At 40.5% G+C, this 17,199-nt stretch overlaps 1 protein-coding gene across 1 annotated transcript in view; it reads left to right on the top strand.

Moving 5' to 3' along the window:
- The window catches only part of LOC130427110 (titin-like), a 131,273-nt gene that overhangs the window by 104,306 nt on the left and 9,768 nt on the right, over positions 1 to 17,199 (top strand). Inside the window, 29 exon segments of the mRNA XM_056754158.1 lie at positions 34 to 330; positions 588 to 1,175; positions 1,261 to 1,563; positions 1,664 to 1,960; positions 2,055 to 2,342; positions 2,462 to 2,761; positions 2,902 to 3,204; positions 3,330 to 3,635; positions 3,757 to 5,520; positions 5,598 to 5,891; positions 6,002 to 6,286; positions 6,390 to 6,689; positions 6,771 to 8,837; positions 8,925 to 9,227; positions 9,321 to 9,626; positions 9,699 to 9,989; positions 10,066 to 10,362; positions 11,578 to 11,883; positions 11,977 to 12,279; positions 12,363 to 12,644; positions 12,750 to 13,343; positions 13,530 to 13,817; positions 13,931 to 14,230; positions 14,338 to 14,640; positions 14,745 to 15,047; positions 15,134 to 15,718; positions 15,805 to 16,107; positions 16,218 to 16,517; positions 16,620 to 17,189. Of these exon segments, the coding sequence (XP_056610136.1) occupies positions 34 to 330; positions 588 to 1,175; positions 1,261 to 1,563; positions 1,664 to 1,960; positions 2,055 to 2,342; positions 2,462 to 2,761; positions 2,902 to 3,204; positions 3,330 to 3,635; positions 3,757 to 5,520; positions 5,598 to 5,891; positions 6,002 to 6,286; positions 6,390 to 6,689; positions 6,771 to 8,837; positions 8,925 to 9,227; positions 9,321 to 9,626; positions 9,699 to 9,989; positions 10,066 to 10,362; positions 11,578 to 11,883; positions 11,977 to 12,279; positions 12,363 to 12,644; positions 12,750 to 13,343; positions 13,530 to 13,817; positions 13,931 to 14,230; positions 14,338 to 14,640; positions 14,745 to 15,047; positions 15,134 to 15,718; positions 15,805 to 16,107; positions 16,218 to 16,517; positions 16,620 to 17,189 (13,026 nt within the window).

Here is a 17,199-nt window from a genome sequence, read left to right as displayed (position 1 = left end):
TCAGTGTTTACAATAAAAAATGTATACCTACAGAAAAACCAAGTCCGCCTGCTAGATTTGGTGTTACCGCAGTCACAAAGGATAGTGTGACCATAGCATGGTCAAAACCAGAACACGATGGTGGAAGCCGTATTACCAGTTACCTAATTGATGCCCTTGAAAAGGGCCAACAGAAATGGGTTAAATGTGCCACGGTAAAAACTAACACCCACACCATTAAGGCCTTGAGAGAAAATGGAGAATACTTCTTTAGAGTTCGTGCTGAGAATCATGCTGGACTCAGTGAACCAAAAGAAATGATCATCCCTGTGGTTGTAAAAGATCAGCTGGGTAAGTGTTAATTCATTACATTCCTTTCTTTTATATTCCTTTCACAATGTTTTTATTATGTTATCATGTTTTTATTGTGTTGGTTAACTGTATTTTTGGTAATTATGTATTAAATCAAAACAAACCGACTGCAGTTTGATTGATATTAATTTGAATGCACAATAAAAAAACAGAATGAATGAGTTATCTAATTTTGGAACCAACATATATATGTTAATAATCGTCTCATTTTTCTTTTTCTTTTTTTCTTTTTACAGACGCACCGGAGTTTGATATGAAGAACTTCCCACACAACACTGTTTATGTGAGAGCAGGTTCGAATCTTAATTTTGAACTTCCTCTCACTGGCAAACCAATGCCAAAGGTCACAATGACGAGAAGTAATGTTCAAGTTAGGTGCGGAAAGCGATTCAGCTTTGAAGTAACACCTGAAAGTCTTAATATCGGCCTTAAGGAGAGTATTGCAAGTGATTCTGGAAGATATGACATTGTTGCCTCAAACACAAGTGGAACAACCAAGATGTTTGTAAATATCCTGGTCTTAGATAGACCAGGACCTCCAGTCAGTCCTATAGAAGTTAGTGACGTAGGAGAGACAAGCTTGTGTCTCAAATGGCTCCCACCTTTGTATGATGGTGGCAGTCCTGTTACCAACTATGTTGTTCTTAAACGTGAAACAAGTACTCCAACATGGGCAGAAGTGTCATCCACAATTGCCAGAAATACTATTAAAGTAACCAAACTGACTAAGGGAGAAGAATGCCAGTTCAGGATAAAAGCAGAGAATCGCTTTGGCATCAGCGACCACATTGATTCCCAGGCAATTACAGTAAAGCTTCCATACAGTGAGTACCTCAAATTTAACTTTTGTGATTGTTCATAGTTGTCTGCATTTCAGTTAAACATCTGCCTGTTAATTGTATATTTTAGCTATCCCTGGACCACCCTCAACACCATGGGTTAGCTTTGTGTCAAGGGAAAGCCTTACAATATGTTGGCATGAGCCAGTGGTAGATGGAGGAAACCCTGTCTTTGGATACCACGTGCAAATGAAAGAAAGAAGCAGCATCCTTTGGCAGAAGGTGAACAAAATAGCAATCCCTGCAACTCAAATTAGAGTATCAAATATATGTCCTGGAATGATTTACGAGTTCAAGGTAGCTGCAGAAAATGACGCTGGCATTGGAAAGTTTAGCAAAACTTCAGAAGAAGTACTAGCAATTGACGCTTGTGGTAAGTATAAATAATTTATAAATAATAAAAAAAATCTATAAAGTAAATCACTTATTTATATGAATTTTATCATATACTAAATTCATATCTTTTATTTTAGAACCACCGGCAAATGTGAGAATCTATGAAGTTACAAAAAATTCAGTTAGCCTTGTTTGGCAGAAGCCTCCATTTGATGGCGGAAGCAAAATCACTGGGTATATAGTTGAACGAAGAGATGCTCCAAAAGGCAGGTGGACAAAGGCAAACTACACCAATGTCATTGATACAAACTTCACTGTATCAGGCCTGACACAGGATCAGTCATATGAATTCAGGATATTTGCGAAAAATGCTGTTGGCTCTATGAGCAACCCATCTCTGATTGCAGGTCCAGCAACTTGTGTTGACATTTCTGGTAAGTCTGTTGGTTCTGCATCTTTGGACATCTTGGTTTAATATGCACAACAATACTCCTTCAAGAATATAACACGCTTTTCTTTTGTTTTCAGGTGCTCCAGTTATTGACCTTCCTCCAGAGTACTTGGATGTTGTGCAATACAAAGCTGGTGCATCAGTTAAGATCAAAGTGGGAATAACTGCTAAACCATTGCCAGCTATTGAATGGCTTAAAGATGGAAAGGAATTAGTGTCAAGTGCACAGCTTTCAATTGAGAACACAACTGATTCATCCGCCATCCTCATTAAGGATTCTACTCGTCTCAATACTGGAACCTATGAAATCAAAATCAAGAATGTGTTTGGCACAGCGTCTGCTTCTATTAGAATACAAATTCTAGGTATGTAATAATTTTTGTCAATATATCAAATATAATTTTAACATAAATAAAACATTTTATGCACTGTTCACATGCCTTTTATATATATATATATATATCAATGCTCATTCCATAAACAGACAAACCTGGACCTCCAGCTGGACAGATCGAATTCAAATCAGTCACTGCTGACAAGATAACAATAGGATGGGAGCAAGTGGATGATGATGGAGGTTCCAAAGTAACTCATTATACTGTAGAAAAGCGAGAGACGAGTAGAGTAGTTTGGTCCACGGTCTCTGAAGCAATGGAACAACGTACAGTCACTGTTCAAAAATTGGCCAGAGGAAATGAATATGTCTTCCGTGTGAGAGGTGTTAATAAATTTGGAGCTGGAGATCCTCTGGAATCTGAGCCTGTTATTGCCAAAAATGCATTTGGTAAGGAAACAGTCATTTGAATATCAAGAATTAACCCAATGTATAGTACCAAATGTAAAATGTATAGTTTGATAAAGCAGATAATGTACAATTAAAAATTATCCAACTGCACTGTTTTGAAATCACTGTTACTTTTTCAGTTACTCCAGGACAACCTTCCACACCAACAGCAACAGATATCACCAGAACGTCTATGCAGATTGTTTGGGATAAACCTGGTGTTGATGGTGGAAGCATGGTTACATGCTACTATCTAGAGAGACGTGATAAGAAGAGTCTGCGCTGGGTGAAGGTGTACAAAGACCCCATTGCTGACACCAAAGCAAAGGTCCATCATCTTACAGAAGGAAATGAATATCAGTTCCGTGTATGTGCAATTAATAAGGCTGGAGAAGGTCCACACTCAGATGTTTCAGATTTCTACAAAGCTGCTGATCCAGTTGGTATGTATTATATGCATACTTTTTTATATAAACAATTAATAAAACATATTTACAATACATACAAATTTATTTTCAGTGTGTTATGTTTTGAAATACAATTTGATTTTTTTGCACATTCTCTAAAGACCCACCATATGAACCAACTAAGCTGAAGGTTGTTGACTCAACTAAAACGTCAATCACACTTGGATGGTCAAAACCAGAATATGATGGAGGCAGTGAAATCACCAGCTATGTTGTTGAGAAAAAAATTGGTGAAGAGGGGGAATGGACAGTAATTAGCCATAAGGGAGAAGTAAGAACAACAGAGTATGTTGCTTCAGATCTTAAACCAGATGTTGACTACTACTTCCGTGTATCTGCTATCAATTGTGCTGGACGAGGAGATCCAATAGAAATGGAGGAACCAGTCCAAGCCAAAGATATTCTTGGTATGTATGAGTTTTGAAATAATATGGAATATACAAAAAAATTATGTATATATATATCGATAGTATTTAAAATTTGTTAAAATTGTGTAAACCTATTAACTCCAAGCGTTAATTTTTGCAGAGGAAGCCCAGGTTGACACTGATGTTGCAATGAGAACTCACTACATTGTGAAAGCTGGTAAAGATGTTGAAATTATGGTTCCGCTTAAAGGCAGACCAGCTCCAAGTGTCTCTTGGAAGAAAGAAGAACAAAGCATTGATAATGATCCCAAATATGTCATTCATAACACAAACACTTTGTCAAGTCTTCTCATGACACAAGTAACTAGAAATGACACTGGTAAATATACCATTCACATATCAAATGGTGTAGGGGAACCAAAGACTTTAACAGTGTCTGTTAAAGTACAGGACACCCCAGCTGCTTGTAGAAATCTGGTCTTGAAAGATGTCACTCGAGGGAAAGTTACACTTTGCTGGGAGCCCCCTCTACAGGATGGTGGAGCAGAAATCACCAATTATGTTTTTGAGAAGAGAGATTCATCAAAGCGTACATATACTTGTGTGACAAATAAATGTAAAGAGACTACATATGTAATTGAGGACCTCTCTGAGAAGACATCCTTCTTCTTCCGGGTATTAGCAGAAAATGAAAATGGAATTGGAGATCCATGTGAAACAGCAGAGCCAGTTAAAGCCACTGAGACACCAGGTCCAATCCATGACCTTGCTATGAAAGATTCCACGAAAACATCAGTAACACTACAGTGGAATAAACCAGATTATGATGGTGGTAGCATTATTACAGACTTCATCATTGAGAAGAAACAAGGTGAAGAGGAATGGGCTCCTGCTGGCACAAGCAAACACTGTGAATTTGAAATAAAAAAACTAAAGGAACTCACTGAAATGTTTTTCAGAGTTTGTTCAAAGAATGAGAAAGGAAATAGTGACTTTACTGAAATCGGACCAATTAAAGTGAAAGACTACATTATTCCACCAGAAGCTTACCTTGATGATTACCCTGATGGCCAAATTAGTGTGCGCTTGGGACACAATGTTCACATCGAATTGCCGTATAGAGGTAAACCAAGGCCAACTATTATTTGGTTAAAGGACAACTTGCCACTTAAGGAGAGTGAAAAAGTCCGCTTTAAGAAGACAGAGAACAAGGCCATATTAATGATAAAGAATGTGGAGAAAGAGAATGGTGGTAAATACACACTTACTCTTGACAACAAATCCTCCAGAAAATCATTCCATATACAGGTTATTACCCTTGGACCACCCTCTAAACCTATTGGACCCATCCGTTTGGATGAGGTCAGAGCAGAAAGTATAACAATATCGTGGGATGAACCAAATGATGATGGAGGTGGAGAAATGTCCTGCTACACAGTTGAAAAACATGACACCTCTCAAACAGACTGGAAGATGGCTTGTTCAAGAGTAATTGGAACTACATTTAAGGTACCTAATCTGATTAAGGGAACTCAATATCAGTTCAGGGTTTGTGCAGAGAACAGATATGGTGCAAGTGAACCTTTAGTTTCCCAAAATGTCATTGCCAAGCATGAGTTCCGACCACCAGGCTCTCCAGGCATGCCATTTGTTTACAATATCACAAATGATGGCATGACAATACAGTGGGATGCACCCATTTTTGACGGAGGTTGTCCAATTCTTGGCTACCATGTTGAAAAGAAAGAGAAGAACAGCGTAATGTGGCAAAAGGTCAACACATTCTTGGTGAAAGATCGGGAGTTCAGGGTCCTTGGTCTCATTGAAGGTCTGGAGTACCAGTTCAGAGTCTATGCACAGAATGATTCTGGATACAGTCGCATGAGTGATGCAAGCAAACTCAATATGGCTGTTTCTCCAGTTGGTAAGTTCAGTTAAATTTTTTCACAGAATGGATGTGTTCCCATTCAAAATCCCTAAATTCTCTATATTCATTTTTAGATCCTCCTGGTACCCTTGACTATGTTGATGTGAAAAGTGAATCAGTTAAACTCAAGTGGGAAGCACCCAAGCGGGATGGTGGAAGCAAAATTGTTGCTTACGATGTGGAGAAACGGCAGGGCAAGGGACGGTGGTTAAAGTGCAACTTTTCAAATGTCACTGACACCGAATTTGAAGTGACTGGTCTTGCTTGTGGTGAACGCTATGAGTTTAGAGTCATAGCAAGAAATGCTATTGGGACAGTGAGCCCACCCTCTCAGTCATCTGGATATGTAGTAATAAGAGATGAAAGTTGTGAGTACACACAATTTATATTGCTTCTCATGGTTTAGTGGTCAACATTACACGGATGCATTGTTGCCGTGTTGATCTGCACATTTAAAGCTTTTATTATTCCCTTTCAGTTGCTCCAAACATTGAATTTGGCCTGGAGTACTTTGAGGGAGTATCTGTCAAAGCTGGGGAAAACATCAGACTCAAAGTAACTATTACTGGAAGACCAACACCAAAGGTTGCCTGGTTCAGAGATGGTACTGAATTAACCAAGAAAATGGTTGACATCACAACAATTTCTGGGTCAAGCATCCTCTTTATTAGAGATGCTGACCGTAGTCACCGTGGTATTTACACTGTGGAAGCCACAAACCCATCAGGAAATAAGAAGGAAGCAATGAAAGTTGAAGTTTTTGGTAATAATTTTTGTTACATTTCTTTTCACTCCACCTAAATAATTATAGGATTTTCTTGATATCAATATTGTTGACCTGTGCTTCTTCTATCTCTGTTTTTAAGATACACCTGGAGAACCTGTAGGACCAGTCATGTTCTCAGATATCTCTGAAGGCAAAGTTACACTTTCATGGAATCCACCTGAGAATGATGGCTGTTCTGAGGTCACACATTACAATGTTGAGAAGCGTGAAACCTCTAAAATTTCATGGGCTCTTGTTACGGATGAGTGCCTGAAATGCACATACAATGCCACCAAACTGATCAAGACCAATGAGTACCAGTTCCGTGTTTCTGCAGTCAATAGGTTTGGTGTTAGTAGACCACTGGAATCTGCTCCTGTGATTGCACAGCTGCAATACAGTAAGATAATAAATGGCTTATAATGATTTATTTGTTGTTGTTGTTTAATTATGTACAGTAAAAAATATGTTTTCCCTGCAGCTGTTCCAGATTCCCCTGGAACTCCGGATGCAACAGATGTTGATGGAGAGAGTATCACAATCAACTGGGCTCCTCCCACACATGATGGTGGAAACCCAATTAAATATTACATTGTGGAAAGACGTGAAAAGAAGACTGGTCGTTGGCTGAAGGTGTTAACAAGAAAACCCATTGTTGAGGCTGCACACAGAGTGACTCATCTCATTGAGAATGTGGAGTATGAATTCCGTGTGTATGCTGTGAATGATGCTGGAATTGGATCACCAAGCAACATTTCACTACCAATTAAATGTGCAGAGCCAACTGAAGAACCAGATGCCCCATCTATTGTAAATGTCACTGACACTACAAATACATCTGTTAGCTTGGAGTGGACCAGACCTGCTAATGATGGGGGTATGGAAGTCCATGGCTACATTATTGAGATGTGCAAGGGATCTGAAGAGACATGGAACAGAGTCAATGAAGATCTTTGTGCTGTTACTAAATATACAGTATCTGGTTTGGAAACTGGTGCAGAGTACAAGTTCCGTATTTGTGCAGTCAATTCTGTTGGAAAGGGTGAAGCCAAAGAGATATCTGAGCCAGTACAAGCTGTAGACAGACTTTTGGCACCAGAAATTGATATTGATGCAACGTTCAAACAGACGCATATTGTGAAGAGTGGAGGAAGTGTTTTTCTCCGTATTAGCTTTAAGGGAAAGCCAACACCCACGGCTTCCTGGACAAAAGTAGATGGAGAACTTGGTGTTATGGCAGATGTTACCATCACTGAAACATTCACAGCTTTAATGTTGGAGAACTGCACTAGAAACGATACTGGCAAGTACACTCTCACACTTGAGAACAGTAGTGGCAGTAAATCTATCACTGTAACTGTTAAAGTATTGGATACACCTGGAATGCCCAGCACTTTCTCCATCAAGGAAGTCACAAGAGGAGCTCTCTCACTTGTTTGGGAACCTCCTATAAATGATGGTGGCGCACGTGTTCATCATTACGTTGTTGAGAAGCGTGAGGCCAGCCGTCGTACATGGACAGAGGCAGCACCCAAGACCAATCAAACAAGCTTGAGGATCTCTGATCTCCTGGAAGGTGTACCTTATTTCTTCAAAGTCATGGCTGAGAATCAATATGGTTTTGGTGAGGCATATGAAATGCCTAATCCAATTGTTGCCACAGCGGAACCCGCTGCACCAAAGAGAGTTGATATCATTGACACCACCGACACAACAGCAACCTTGGCCTGGCTCAAGCCAGAGCATGATGGAGGAAGTCGTATCACAGGCTACTGTGTTGAATCAAAGGCTATAGGCATAGATAAATGGGTTCTTTGTGGCACAACGAAAAACTTAACAATTGTTATTGAAGGCCTTATTGAGAATTCTGAGTACGAATTCCGTGTCAAGGCTAAGAATGATGCTGGGTTGAGTGCGCCAAGAGAGGCCTTCTCCTCAGTCATCATCAAAGAGCCACGAATTGAACCCACTGCAGATCTCAGTGGCATCACCAACCAACTTATTACTTGCAGGACTGGTGACTCATTTGAGATTGACGTTCCAATTAGTGGCAGACCTGCTCCAAAGGTAATCTGGAAGCTTGAAGAGATGAGGCTAAAAGAAACTGACAGGGTATCAATTAAGACTACCAAAACCAGAACAATTCTCACTCTTAAAGAAAGCATGAGGGGTGATGGAGGCAGTTATTTCCTTACTCTTGAAAATGTCACTGGATCAAAAACTTTCACTGTTAATGTCAATGTGATTGGCAGACCAAGCCCTCCGGAGGGCCCTATTGAGATTTCTTCAATTACATCAGAGTCATGTGTACTGACATGGAATCCACCTGAAGATGATGGTGGAACGGACATCACAAACTACATTGTTGAGAAGCGTGAATCTGGCTGCACTGCCTGGCAGCTTATCAACTCAAGCGTAAAGCATACTTCACTCCATGTTTCACATCTGACCAAATACATGCAGTATACTTTCCGCATCTGTGCTGAAAACCGATTTGGTGTGAGCAAACCAACAGAATCTGAGACGATTGTTGCGGAGCATCCATTTGGTATGTATTTGCCAATAATACTCTGGCATTGTTGACATTTTCTATAAAATATCACATCCTAAATTCTGTTGCACCCCTTTTCCTCAGTTCCTCCAGGTCCTCCACCGAGGCCAGAACTGTTCTCTGTAACTGCCAACAGCATGAGTATTCGTTGGGAGGAACCATACCACGATGGTGGCAGCAAGATTTCTGGATACTGGATTGAAAAGAAGGAGCGTAATACAATTCTCTGGGTGAGAGAAAACAAGATACCATGCTTTGAATGCTACTACAAGGTGGAAGATCTTGTTGAGGGTCTTGAATACCAGTTCAGAGTGTATGCAATGAACAGTGCTGGCCTCAGCAAAGCAAGCGAAGCTACGAAAAGATCTGTGGCACAAAACCCAGTTGGTGAGTATTTCGCAATCAAAACTTGATAAATTGTAGTTTAAATTTACATTTCTTAAATACTAATATGAGTTTTTGGTTTATTGCTATCTAAAGATCCTCCAGGAAAATCAGAAGTTACGGGTGTATCAAGATCCACAGTCTCAATTAAATGGTCTGTGCCTCTGAATGATGGTGGAAGCCCAATCACAGGCTACATTGTTGAGAGAAAGCCATATACTCTAACTGGAGAGGGTCGTTGGCTCAAGTGCAACTACACTAATGTTACTGACACACGTTTCACTATCACTGCACTGGGAGAAGGAGAAGAATATGAATTCCGTGTCATTGCCAAAAATGCTAATGGAGTGCTCAGCACACCATCACTTTCAACTGGACCTGTCACCTGCAAAGCAGAATACAGTATGTATCATGCATGGTTATTTTACAATACACATAAGAAAAAAGTACTCATGACATTAAACTATTTTTTAGGTCCTCCTAAAGCTGAACTGGACAGCAAACTCCTTGTGGACACAGTCACAATCAGAGCTGGATCTGACCTGGTACTTGACGCTGCTGTTGGTGGTAAACCTGAACCAAAGGTTTCCTGGGCCAAGGGAACAAAAGAGCTAGAGCTGTGTGAGAAATATTCTCTCCAGTACTCTAGTACCCGTGCACTGGCAATCATCAAGTTCTGTGACAGAGATGACACTGGAAAGTATGTTTTGACAGTAAAGAATGCAAGTGGCACCAAAACCGCTGAGGTCAATGTTAAAGTACTTGGTAAGTATGTCAGATATGCAGATATGCAAATACCTTGTGAATTCATTCATTCTATAATCTATCTTCTTTTTCTAAGATACACCTGGGCCTTGTCAGGAGATCACAGTCAGCAATGTATCTAAGGACAAATGCACAGTCTCTTGGAAAGAGCCACTGGAAGATGGAGGTGACACCATCACACATTACACTGTTGAAAGAAGGGACACCAACAGACTAAACTGGGTGATCATGGAGGCTGAATGCAAAGCCCTATCATGCAACATCACAAGGCTTTTCAAGAACAATGAATATATTTTCCGTGTGAGGGGTGTGAACAAGTATGGAGCAGGTGTGGTCATACAGTCTAACCCCATCATTGCCAGGAACTCATTCAGTAAGTAAAGTGACTTAAAGGGATACTTCAGTCAAGAAACAAAATGTCTCAATGTTTTACTCACCCTAAAGGAATATGACTTTCTTGTTGAACAATATTGCAGTCGGAGTTGTAATGCCACGTTTAGTTTTTCTTCCAAGTGGTAGAATCGGAGTGAATGGGGAGGCAATTTTTTTAAGCTCCAAAAAGTGCATCCATCGATCCAAGAACTGCTCGACATGGCTCCCTGGTCTTTACAACGCTTGTAACAATAATGTCTAACTTGTGTTATCTCTCGGCTGAGCGTAAACCAGACTTTGTTTTTCCGGCAAATGATGTAGGTATGTTGTAGGTTCCGGTGATGAACTCATCAATTTTTGTTTTGTTCCAATAAGATACCATCTCCTCTCTGCGGGAGCATTCGTTACTCTCATTTGCAGGTGGTTCAAGTGCAGCCATGGGATTACTCAAAATGGATATAATGAATGAATGAGTCATTTATATAGCACTTTATTCTGTATTGCTGTACACCCAGAACGCTTTACAATCATATGAGGGGGGTCTCTCCTCACCCACCACCAGTGTGCAGCATCCACTTGGATGATGCGAGGGCAGCCACAGTACAACGGCGCCAGTGTGCTCACCACACACCAGCTATCGGTGGAGAGGAGAGAGATAGAGACAATTCAGAGGGTGGGGAATATTAAAAGAGCCATTGGAGAGAATCTGGCCAGGACACCGGGGTTACACGCTTACGCTTTACGAGAAGACCACAGAGAGTCATGACCTCGGTTTAATGTCTCATCTGAAGGACGAGTAATAGGGGAACTGGTATTACAGATATTCGTGTTAATAGCATTGTCGATATGGATGTTTCTCTTAAACAAACGCATCGATTCACTTCAGAAGACCCTTGTTAAGACCACAGAGCCCTGTCGAGCAGTTCTTTGATCTATGAACTTTTTGGAGCTTCAAAAAATTGCCCCCCATTAACTCCCATTCTACCACTTTATGAACAATGATATGTGTTATTACAACTCCGACTGCATTAATCTTCAAGAGGAAAGTCATATTGAGTTAGGATGTCTTGAGGGTGAGTAAAACATGGGAAGATTTTGTTTCTTGGCTGAAGGGTCCCTTTAATAATCATGTAATTCAAAAAATATCACTAATAAACTCTTTGATCAATAGGACCCTACAATGCTACCAATCATATATCTTTTTTCCCAATTATAGCTGTCCCATTACCTCCTGGAGGACCAGAAATCCTTGCAGTTGGAAAAAACTTTGCAACGATCGAATGGATGAAACCTGAGAGTGATGGTGGCAGTGAAGTTACAAACTACTTAATTGAGATGCGTGAAAGAAAGAGCGCAAGATGGATCAAGGTTAACAGAGATTCTCTTCAAAAGGACACGTCCTTCAAAGTCACTGGTCTTCAAGAAGGCAACATTTACCAGTTCCGTATTACAGCCATTAATGCAGCTGGTGATAGTGAACCCAGTGAAGTGTCAATGTATGCAGTATGTAGAGAACCAACAGGTATGTTTCTAAAAGAACCTGAGTTTTAATATTTGAATGTTTTATTACTGTAATCTAAAAAATGTACCTGATCATGTTAAATGCCCATTTTAGGCACTCCAGATGCTCCCTCAATTCCACGTGTTACAGACACGCACCATGACAGCATTAGTCTTGCCTGGACACGGCCTGTTGAAGATGGTGGAGCTGATGTTATTGGTTACATTTTTGAGATGCAAGAAGTTGGTTCAGAAGAATGGACAAAAGTGCATGAAAAGAATCTCAGGGTGACTGAACACACTGTTACAGGCCTTGCTGCTGGCAAGAAATACTGTTTCAGAGTTGCAGCAGTCAATGTAAATGGATCTGGTGACTTCAGTGAACCATGTGCAGAGACAGAGCCAGTCGAAAGAATTGGTATGTTCATACAGACTCAATGTTTCTATAACTTGTGATATGTGTGAATGTCAATGGCTCCTCTAATTAATTTTTAATTCCAGAAATCCCTGACCTTGAGCTGCCGGATGATCTGCTGAAGACAATATGCCTGAGAGCAGGAAGTTCCCTGCGCCTCCATGTAACTGTTACTGGAAGACCATTACCAACTATCACTTGGAGCAAGCCTGATGTGGATCTCCAAAATCGTGGCTTTATTGAAGTCACTAATACTGCCACAACTCTCATTATTGATAAAGTACACCGCTACGATGCTGGTAGATATACAGTGGAAGCCTCAAATTCAGCTGGAAAGAAGGATGCAAGCATTCTTGTCAAAATTTATGGTATATTTTCTATATTTGTAACTAATCATTTAATTAAATTTATAATCCACATGACATGCCATCAGGTGGTGTCTTGACCGCAATTGTTTCTGCTTTCTTTATCAGATACGCCTGGTCCACCTGGTCCTATTAAAATGAAGGAACTTACAAAGGATTCCGCCCTTATTACTTGGGATGCACCGGAGATTGATGGTGGAGCACCTGTTAACAATTATGTCATTGAAAGGCGAGAAGCATCAATGAGAGCATACAAATCTGTTACATCTAAATGCAGCAAGACGTCATACAAAATTACTGGTCTGGCAGAGGGAATGATGTATTACTTCAGAGTCTTACCAGAAAATATATATGGTGTTGGTGAACCTTGCGAGACAAGTGATGTTGTTTTGGTGTGTGAAGTCCCACTGCCACCAGCCAAGCTTGAAGTTGTAGATGTTACCAAGTCCAGTGTATCACTTGCATGGGAGAAACCTTTACATGATGGAGGCAGCAGAATCATAGCCTACATTGTTGAGGCTTGTAAGGCTGGTACTGACAAGTGGATGAAGGTGACTACTTTGAAACTTACAGACTTCGAGTTCACTATCGTATCACTGAATGAAAATGAGCAGTACCTCTTCAGGGTACGTGCTGTTAACAGCAGAGGTCCTGGTGAGCCAAAAGAAATTGTGACCGCGGTCGCAGTTCAAGAACAAAGAGGTATGAATTGTAGTGATTGCAACAGTTTCATGCGACAGTCTTATAGTTAATACATTTTGACATTCTTGGAGCATTTTTGTGTGCCAACTTTATATACAATTCTTTAGTAGTGGTAACAGTAAAAACAATATTACAAGTCAACAGATGCTGTCATTATGTCTCAACTCCGTCTCTTTTCTCTTTCAGTTATGCCAAAGATTGACCTATCTACTATTCCACAAAAGATGATCAGTGTTTTGGCAGGCAAACCTCTTGAGCTCGACCTGCCAATCATAGGAAGACCACCACCAGTTTGCTCTTGGTTCTTCAATGACAATAGATTAAAAATACAGGAGCGTGTTAAGATCAAGTCAACTGCAAAATCCTCAAAAATAACTATTCTAAATACCACCATTGATGACAGTGGAGTGTATACTCTTGAAGTGAAAAACGTTACAGGAGTGACAACTGAAAACATCAAAGTCGTCATTCTTGGTAAATACTCATTCCTACATAATAATCTACTTGTATTTATCTCCCCCGTGTAAAAATTTACTGATATTCTAAAATGACAACGTGATTACATTTTTTATTTTCTCTTTCTGCAGATAAACCCGATGAACCGCAAGGACCCATTCGATTTGATGAAATTGATGAAATCGCAGTCACAATAAGCTGGGATCCACCTAGAAGAGATGGTGGTGCCCCAGTATCTAACTATGTTGTTGAACAACGTGACGCTCATCGACCAGGATGGGTGCCTGTGTCTGAATCAGTTAGCAGACCAACATTCAAGTTTGATAGATTGACAGAGGGTGATGAATATGTGTTCCGTGTTGCAGCAGCCAATCGATATGGCACTGGGGAGTACTTGCAGTCAGAAATTGTAATGTGCAAGAGCTCCAAGTGTAAGAGAAAATATTTTTCATTAAATTGTTTATCATTACTAAATACCTTTTTTTGCATGTCTCTATATATTACAAAATCGAATAATCCCTATATCAAATTGTTACAGCTATTCCGGGACCACCTGGAAGACCCATCATCTTTGATGTCTCACGTGATGGTATGACAGTTGCCTGGGAGCCTCCAGATGAGGATGGTGGTTTGGAGGTGTCTGGCTATATTATTGAACGCAAGGAGGTCAGATCTGATAGGTGGATACGTGCCAATAAAAATCCAGTGACAATGACAAGATACAGATCCACTGGTTTGATTGAAGGCTTGGAATATGAGCACAGGGTCACAGCAATCAATGCCCGTGGTGTTGGCAAACCCAGTCTTCTTTCTAAAGCAGCAGTAGCAACTGATCCAGTTGGTGAGTAAAGCTGTGCTATTAATGCATTTTTCTGCCAACTGATAATTTTGTGTAAATGATTTAATAGCATCAGTGAGAATTAAAAAATTGCTTGCACCCTGCAGATCCACCTGGATCACCTCAAAATCCAAGAGTAACAGATACCACAAAATCTTCTGTGTCTTTGGCCTGGAGTCCTCCAGATGAAGAGGGTGGTGCTAAGGTAACAGGCTATTTAATTGAGATGCAAAAGGTTGGTTCAGTAACCTGGATAAAGTGCAACACCACACCATCTCTGATCTGCGAATATACATTGACACAAATGCCACAAGGAGAGGAATTCAAATTCCGTGTCATGGCTTGCAATGCTGGAGGACCAGGAGAACCAGCTGAAGTACCAGGAGTTGTGACCATAACAGAGATGCTTGGTAAGGTCTTCTCATGACTTCCTCAATAGTCCCTTGAACCTAATGTGAGTAGAAATGTAACTAATAAGAACTTTTATCTTTGTCAGATCCTCCAAGTTATGATCTTGAGGCAAAATACAAAGATGTTCTCGTTGTCAGATCTGGAGGAGTCATCAGACTTTCCGTGCCTATTAAAGGCAAACCTACTCCTACCTGCAAATGGACCAAGGATGGAGCAGAGGTGACGAACCGTGCATTACTTGCCTCCAATGAGGACGGAACTGAGCTTGTAATTAAAGACGCTGAAAGGTCTGATTCTGGCATTTACAATCTCCAACTGGAAAACAAATGTGGCAAAAAGATGCTATCTATCAAAGTTAAGGTTATTGGCCGCTCATCTGCACCCGAAGGCCCTCTTGGAATTGATGATATTCAAGCACATTCTGTAAGACTTAGCTGGAAACCTCCAACAGATGATGGTGCCTCTGAAATTATAGGCTACATTGTGGAGAGACGTGAAGTATCAAAAGCAGCTTGGTACACTGTTGACTCTCGAGTGGTTGACACATCATTTGTCGTTAAGGGATTACAAGAAAATGTTGAATACCACATTAAGGTGACTGCAGAGAACCAGTTTGGAATCAGTAACTCTCTGAAATCGAAGGAACCAGTTGTACCAAAGACTCCAATTTGTAAGTACCTGTTAATTTAATCTGTCAGTATCACATGATTTTTATTTAACATAACAACACTTGTTTCCCTGTTTTTAATATCCTAGGTGTACCAGAGCCTTCAGGTACTCCACCAGAAATCATGGATGTTACTAAATGCTCTGCTGCTCTGGCTTGGACTAAACCCAAAGATGATGGTGGATCTCGCATTACCGGTTACTTCATTGACTACAAAGAAGTGTCATCCGATAAGTGGATTCGTCATGAGACAAAGATTACCTCAACAATGTACACCCTCAGCGGACTCACTACTGATGCTGAGTATCAGTTCCGTGTTATTGTCGTGAATGAGATTGGACAGAGTGAACCAGGACCGGCTTCGGACTCAGTAATATGCAAAGATCCATTTGGTATGGGCCCATTCTAATAACCTTAGTCTTAATTTTTATTAAGCAGAAATTGTTGCTTTTAATCAATGTTTTTTCTTTTTTAACAATTCATTGCACTGTATTTTTTTCAGATAAACCAAGCCAGCCAGGAGAAATTGATGTTGTGACTGTAACCAAAGACTACATTAAAATTCACTGGGAGGCTCCAGAGTGTGATGGTGGAAAACCAGTCCTTGGTTACTGGATTGAATACAGAAAGTCTGGAGAGAGCGCTTGGAAGAAATGCAATAAGGAGCGCACAAAGGACAAAGAGAACACCCAGGGCGCTCTACAAGAGGCAACAGAATATGAATTCAGAGTATTTGCTGAAAATGAAACCGGAATCAGCAGGCCACGCAGAACAGCAACTACAATCAAAACTAAACTGGGCAGTAAGTACAGTTAAACAATCGTGTTGCAATTTAACAACATAACAATAGCTAGTTATTTTCTGAAGGCAGTCATTCCCTACAACTTTGCCTGTTTTTTTTCAGTTGGAGCTAAACCAGCTCTTAGAAAAGAGATGGATGAATTGACTGCCAAACTTGGACAGACTGCAACTCTCAAATGCCAGATCATTGGAAGGCCTGTTCCAGAAATTAAATGGTACAAGGGTGGAAAGGAAATCAAAGAAGGTCGCAAATATGCTGCAACCTCTGATGGCCGCAACCATACACTGACCATTTCAACAGATCAACAGGAAGATGAGGGTCTGTACACATGCAGGGCTGTAAATGAAGCCGGTGAATGTGAGACCAGTGGAATTCTGGTTCTAGAAGCAGCACCACAGTTCCCAGTGCAACTTAAAGACAAATATTTTGCAACATGTGGTAGCACAGTGCGCATTCATGCTGTTTACATTGGCCGACCTCAGCCGAAGATCATGTGGCTTTCTGGAGCCAAGGCTCTGGAGCCCTCTGAGAATGTCGTAGTTGAAAATACAGAGCATTACACTCATTTGATTCTCAAGAATGTACAGCGCAGAGTACATGGAGGGAAGTACAGAATCAGGATCAACAACCACTTTGGGTCTGCTGATACTGTAACTCAAGTTGAAATCTTAGGTACTTGCTT

This window comes from Triplophysa dalaica, chromosome 8 (assembly GCF_015846415.1).
Source record: "Triplophysa dalaica isolate WHDGS20190420 chromosome 8, ASM1584641v1, whole genome shotgun sequence".
Classification (NCBI taxonomy): Eukaryota; Metazoa; Chordata; class Actinopteri; order Cypriniformes; family Nemacheilidae; genus Triplophysa; species Triplophysa dalaica.
Note: the sequence above shows the minus strand (reverse complement) of the source record. Positions and strands in the feature narration are given on the sequence as shown.